Here is a 7,397-nt window from a genome sequence, read left to right as displayed (position 1 = left end):
TGTTCTGGTGTTTGGATTGCTATGGATGGAGAAGTTGTGCAATAATTCAGAGTGATGCCACCGTTGGGATTCGAGGTGATAAGTTGCAAATTTCTAGGCTAACCAAAACAATGTGGGTGCTTCTCATGTGGTGTGGTAGGATGTCTTAAAAAGAATAGGACAGTAAGATGAGTAATTTACTTTTTTTGATTGCTTGATCAGATGGCCTTTGGACAAATGCATAACCATAAAAGATGGATAATTCAGAATATTGGTTATTAGGGAGAAAGGTGATAGAGATCTCATTTACGATGAGCCACACAATCTTTTCAAGAAAATAAAGTTCTTATGTGCTTTATATTAACTTGGTTTTTCTCTAATGATTTCTATCTGTTTGTATTGCAGGTTCTAAAATATAGTAAGCATTGTAGAGTCTGTGACAAATGCGTTGATGGCTTTGATCATCATTGCAGGGTGAGGGTTTTCTCCATTCACAACCTTATATGTTTTGTTATCTTGTAGTAATATGCAGTATTCATCTTTCCTTGTAGTGGATCAATAACTGCATAGGAAGAAAAAATTACAAAAGGTTCTTCATCCTCATGGTGTTTGCTCTTCTCTTGGTAAGCACAAATATTTCCTACCATTCCAATAGTTGTATTCATTAATCATGCATAGTGATTGACACTATTTTCTTAGTGTAGATTTATCATCTGTGTGCATCAACTTAGAAGATACTATTTTCTTAGTACGTGAAGGACCTGATACATAGAATGCATTTTATGTCAGGTCCTTTTCATTCTGATTGACTATTGATTGGTCTCCATGCTTTGTGCACCTTGGGCCAGCTTATTCTGCAGTGGGCTGTTGGGATGCTTGTGCTGATACTGTGTTTTGTTGAGAGAAGGAGATTTTCTGCTGAAATTGTTTCAAAGCTGGGTAGTAGCTTTTCCTTGGCACCCTTTATCATTGTGGTGGTGAGTACTCAGAAGAGAAAATGAATGAAAATCACACATCATAATGAGGATTTTTCAAGGTTCTGATACTAATTTGATAATGTCTCTATAATGCAGGCTGTGTGCACTTTATTAGCCATGGTTGCTACTCTTCCAGTTGCACAACTTTTCTTCTTCCATATTCTTTTAATAAAAAAGGTACACTACTTTCATATTTCTACTTGTGACACAGCAAACACTACCAGTTACACAGCTCCTACATTTATATAAAACAAACCTATGTATCCGGTCAAATATCTCTATTTCAAGGAATATATCTTTTATATTTTCAAATTCTTTGCATTCATCCATACACTGAGCATTACTGAAACTTATTATCCAACTGAACTATTACAGCTTGTTATTTAACTGATAGATTTTCCATAGTGGAAAACAAATAGTAGAATTTGAACGATATGGTGTTGTTTATTCATCAATTCTGGAGAAAATTGACACTTTAACTAGCTCATGCTACTCTACATGGATGCGCTTACAGGGAATCAGCACCTATGATTACATTATTGCTTTGAGGAAGCAAGATCAGGAGCAGGAGCAACTTGCTGTTGGTGGGCAGCAAAGTCCGCAAATGTCCCAAGTGAGCTCTTTTACTGGACTAAGCAGCACCAGTTCTTTCAATCAATTCCATCGCGGTGCATGGTGTACTCCGCCAAGATTATTCCTTGAGGATCAGGTATCATACTTTCATTATTTAGAAAGTTATTGTGAATGTAATTTACCATGGTTAAGATTATTTTTGAAAAACCTTTTAATAAGATTTTTTTTACTGTACGAGGCAAATCCATTTAATTAAAAGTTTTTTTTTGGTAAAAAAGCCTAGTTGTAAATCTTTATCAGCACTTCATTCATTTCTCCTTATTCATCATTATCGTATTTTTGAATAAAAATTGAAATAACAAATGTAATCCACTTGCTTATTGTACACTTGGTTCAATGGTTAGCGAACTTAGGTGTGTGCTGTTTGAATTTTGTTTTCATGCATTGACCTCTTTAGATGATTTGTTTCTTGTGAACCTATTTTGAAAGATGCAATATATCTTTTAATATGGGTAGTTAATGTTGTTATAATTAACCCGTTTTTATGGAATTTCGTGAACTAAGAATCTTGTACACTGCATGCGATTTCTTATTCAAGCTCTCGCTGGAAAGCTAACCAAAATCAACTTAGTTGATCATTAGCTATTCATAAATTGAACTGCATTCACATTTCCATTGCCAACTTCTGACTTCTGAGAATTTGATAGTAGGATAATGTCTACAGTTTGTTAATATATATATTTCCATGACGCATGGGTGTTGGAAGGGAATAGAATGTCGTCCTCGATTTTGGGACTGTGAATGTGTCATGTCAAGTTGAACTTTTACCTTGCTTCAGCTCAATTGTGTAAATAATTGTCAATCTCATGGTATAACTTAAGTTAGATTCTATTACAGAAATTCTAGTTCAAAATTAATTCTAGTTCAAAATTAATGTCAATAGCACTCGTTGCTTTTTCACGTTCGTTTAAAAACAATTGAGTAAAATGCAGCAGAATATAAGTTAAGTAAAAACAATTGCTAACATAGTTTATTTTTACTTGGTTCGGAGTCTACAGCTAGCACTCTCGCTTGGTTAATATATATGCTTAGAACTTGTAAAGACAGGTCAAACATTAATATGCTTGGTTAATATATCCATCTACAGCACTCCCGCTTTTTCCTTTAAATATGATTTTCATTTAGCACAGAACTAATGCCAATTTTTTTATTTTGATACAGTGTTTAAAGAGCTTGAGTAGAAGTTGGCCCTAAAGAAAACTTGTCAGTTATATATAAACACACTTACGGTATGAATTACATGTATATATAACATTGACATATTATTTAGTACGAGATTTACATGTATGAAAGTTTTCATACAAAATTTCTTGATTGCCTACAACCCCAGGTGTGCTGATGACAAGTTGAAGAAGATGGCTCTAAGAGTGATAGCTGAAAGCCTTTCAGAAGAAGAGATTGCTGGACTTAAAGAAGCAATTCCATGCGATGGACACCAACAACAGGGGTTAGTCAATGATGAGGTTTTGTAAAACTTGTGTGTTTGAAAAATTATTGTCATGAAGTTAAGGATAACTTGTATGATACAAATTTAATTTGTGGATCAATATGTATACATTTTGTTTGTATAATATAAAGTTTTATTTATTTGTTAAATAGTCTTCTTATAAAAATGATTGTGGTTGTGGATATTCAATTATATGTAAATTTTGAGTATTTTTATAATTTTGGCTATTTAGAAAAACACTATTTTTTATAAATTTAAAAAGACAACGTTTTTAAGTAATAAAAGACAACGCTTAAAAAATAATGTCTTTGAGACCAACCACAACGCTTTTAAAGCGTTGTCTTTGATATGGGCATTTTTACAACAGCATCTTTAACAACGCTTTTTAAGAACGAATAGACAACGCTTAAAAAGCGTTGTCTTTGTGACCAACCACAACGCTTTTAAAGCGTTGTCTTTGATATGTGCATTTTTACAACAGCATCTATAACAACGCTTTTTAAGAACGAAAAGACAACGCTTAAAAAGCGTTGTCTTTGTGACCAACCACAACGCTTTTAAAGCGTTGTCTTTGATATGACTTTCTACAACACCATCTACAACATCACTTTTTAAGTACATACGACAACGCCAAAAAAGCGTTGTTGTTTAGCTTTTTTCTTGTAGTGATTTTTTGAAAAGTGTGAAAAAGTCACGAGCACTATTTACCCCTCCCCCTCTAGCGCTTTCAATCCTACAGATAGTCCAGTCAAACCAAATAATAAACAACCTATTAGAAATCTAGAAGATGATGAACTCAGACCTAGAACCTTCAATCATTTAGATGAACGAAGTATTAATCTTAACCAAGTAACCTTTAGAATAAGAACCAATCACTCAGTTGATCAAATTTTGGATGATCCAACTCTAGAAGTTTGAACTCGATCTTCATATAGGAACTTAAGTCAAATAGCCCTAATATCTAAGATTGAACCTAATTGTATTGAAGAAGCTTTACCTAACCCTAATTGGATCATAGCTATGCAAAAAGAATTTGCCCAATTTTTTTTTTAAAAAATCAAGTATGTAACTTAGTACCTAAACTTGAAAAAATATTCAATCATCAACACAAAGTGGGTCTTTAGGAACAAACTAGATTACAAAGGAGAAATTATTAGGAATGCAGTCAGATTAGTAGCTAAATGTTAGACATTATTTTAAGAAAAATAGATGATTATGTTGAATATTTTAACAAAAATTGCTTTTACTTTACATGCTTGGACCATAAGGGAATCATTCATCATTTGCATAGATTTCTTGTTTATTTATTTTTTTCCAGCTTAGAAAATTCAATATATTTAGTAAATTTCAAAACATACTTAAGATTTCTTTAAAAAAAAAGGTTGATTTTTTCAAAATGTTAAGAAATGAATACAGATTTTTCAAAACTAAGTATTTTAAATTTTTCATATGTTAGATGTTTTGAAAACTAACCATATGATCTCAATTCAAAACATATACTTTTCTCACTGAGAATTTATTGATAATATATTTTTGACCTCCAGTGTTATTTTTGATATTTCAAAGGGGGAGAGATGAGTTAAAATTTAAGTATTTTTAAGATATTAATTTCAGGGAGAGATATGTTAAAAGTTAAGTAGTTTGAGAGATGGGCTAAAAGTTAAGTATTTTTAAATTAAGGAGGAGCTAAGTTGAAAAATAGCTAAAAGTTAAGTATTTTTAAAATTAAGGGGGAGCTAAGTTAAAAAATAGATAAATTAAAAAAAAAAATCCTTAAATCTTAAAAGTTTTTTTAACACTTGAACATTAAGAGTTTTCTTTAGTGTTAATTTTTTTAAGTGCTATGTTTTTACTTAACTTTTAACTAGATTGTCATAAATTAAAAGGGGAAGATTGTTACTACATAAAGTACCAACTAATCAAACTCGATTTTGATAATATGGTTCAAAGTTAAGCTTATTAGTGATCTAACAAGATTACCTGAGTGTACAAGCAAGATTTAGTTGAGGCTAGATAACGAAGTCCTGGTCAAGGAGATTGGGAACAAAGTCCTGGTCAAGGAGATTGGGAACAAAGTCCTAGTCAAGGGATTAGGTATAAAGTTCTAGTTAAGAGGATTGGGCATGAAGTCCTGGTCAAGGGATTGGGCACAAAATCCTGGTTAGGTGGATTGGGCAGAAAACTTGGTAGATTGAAGGCATTGGGCAAAAGTCCTGGGGGTTATGGACACCAAACGGAAGTCTAAGTCCAAACAAGTATTTGGCAAAGGTAATATCACTTGAGAGAAGTAGGTAAGGACGAGTTCCTCAGTGAGAGAATAGTAGGCGTTGATCTGAACTAGGGTTTTACGAGAAACCTAAAAGTCAAGACCGAACCGTCCAAGACTGTCAAACTATTCTTATTTTATATTATATATTTGTGTTTGTGACTCAGTTTTTGCAGAGTTAACTAAGCCTGGATTAGCTGATACATGCGCCTCAAGATATAGGCACCTGAAAGTTGTTCAGGCGTCTATCACCTCGACACAAGAGCAAGGTGCAGTGGCATCTTTTGGTTGGTCGGCACATGCCAGATCCAAGCACTTCAAAGAGATTGAGGGGCCTGAAATAGGATAGAGGCGACTAGGAGGAGTTCCTCTCAGCATTTGCCATGACAGCAATCTAGGCGCCTCAAAGGAATTGATGTACATGGACTTGGATAATCTCAACGAGTGAGGATTAGTTAAGCTTCTATTGAGACGTCTCAATGGCATAGAGGCCCGTGGATCCTCCTTTATAAGGAGGGTTCGACCAGCAGCTGAAAATAACTTCAACATGCAACTGAACTCTCAGAAGTTCACTGCACTACTCCAATTTCCAATGCTATAAGCTGTAAAGCTACTCCGACAACTACTCCTTACTCAAGATCATCTAATTATCAGTATACTTGTAATTTCAATTAAGCAGTATGTTTCTTGTTATCGTAATTTTCTATACTTATTGAATTGATAGTGAATTATGCAATGAAAGTGATCAATGATCACGAGTATTGGAGTAGAAGTCGTCATAGATTCTGAACCAAGTAAAAAAGAAAACTGTTAGCATTGATTTATTTTCTATCTTTAATTCATGCATCATATCTCTCAAGTTTTTACTAAAAAGTGAAAAAGTCACAAGGGTTATTCACTCCCTCCCCTCCTCTAGCATTGTTTCTCGATCCTACATTAAGTTCTTCCTTTTTTTTTTTTATTTTCTATTTCATTAATTGAAGGAAGGAAGGAGATTTGTAAAGTGTAAACTTTATTTATTAGATTGATAGTTATGATGATTATTTAGATCAAAATTGAAGTGTCATATATAAGAATGCTAAACATCATGAGGAAGCGAGATCACAAATAATTTTTTGACTTAGAGTCAAAATAAGTTTTGAGAATCGATGGATCATTATTTCAATTAGAATTCAGGGTTAAGGTCAAAATTTTAATAATTAAGTTCATTTTTAGCTCGCTAAATTTGAAATTTAGACTTTTACATTGTGAAAATTGATTTATACTCATATTTGAAATTTTTAAAAATTATCCCAATATATACAAGTTATGCTTATGGACGAGTCCGCACGGACTCGTGAATTTTTTTTAAATTTTTTTTTTATTTTTTTGGTTCTATTTTGTTTTAAACTTTTAGTTATGCTAATAAAATTTTACTTTAGGATTTAGTGGTTTGGTTATAATATTGAGCACAACAAAAATCAAACTTAAAAAAATATTTGAGGTTTGTATAGTAACATTCTGGAGAGGAACAGCCATGGTTTGTCGGAACGGTCGCGGCGGCTGTCGCAGACACTATCGTTCCAGTTCCAATATCATTTCGTGAAATGATCGTGACGCCAATTTATCAAAAAAACACAAAAAAAAATAAAATACATGAAGTCATACAAAATCAATACGTTAGTGCATAATTATCCTACAATAATATAACATAATGAAAAAAAATACAATGATAATTATACCTAATCAAAGCTAATACCATGAAGAGTGACGGGGAAAAACCAAATCTTCATTATATTCTCCTTGAGTATCATGTTGATTAAATTGATCTCCAACATATGAGTGTTGATATAAATTTAGATTAAATTGTCCATATGGATATTCATTTGATTGAGTTGATGAAATATGTTCAGAATTAGATGATTGACTTTGTAATAATGTTTCATCACGACGATTGTAATATCCAAAACCATGATACCCAATAGAACTGCCAGTACCACTTGACAATTCACGATCACGACTATGATGTCCAATATTGCTCCCAAGAGACGTTGAATAATCTGAAATTACATTCTATGCATTATCAAAATAACCCTTAGATTCATGATGTCTAATT

At 32.7% G+C, this 7,397-nt stretch overlaps 1 protein-coding gene across 1 annotated transcript; it reads left to right on the top strand.

Moving 5' to 3' along the window:
• The first annotated feature begins 517 nt into the window (after nt 1-517).
• On the top strand, nt 518-2,145 carry LOC121990818 (probable protein S-acyltransferase 22). The gene is made up of 5 exons (XM_042544884.1): nt 518-602; nt 828-956; nt 1,053-1,133; nt 1,471-1,665; nt 2,128-2,145. Exons 1-5 carry the CDS (start codon nt 582-584, stop codon nt 2,143-2,145), a joined length of 444 nt encoding a protein of 147 aa, XP_042400818.1. The 5' UTR covers nt 518-581.
• The last annotated feature ends 5,252 nt before the right edge of the window (nt 2,146-7,397 follow it).

The sequence above is a fragment of the Zingiber officinale genome, chromosome 6B (assembly GCF_018446385.1).
Source record: "Zingiber officinale cultivar Zhangliang chromosome 6B, Zo_v1.1, whole genome shotgun sequence".
NCBI classification, from domain to species: Eukaryota; Viridiplantae; Streptophyta; class Magnoliopsida; order Zingiberales; family Zingiberaceae; genus Zingiber; species Zingiber officinale.
Note: the sequence above shows the minus strand (reverse complement) of the source record. Positions and strands in the feature narration are given on the sequence as shown.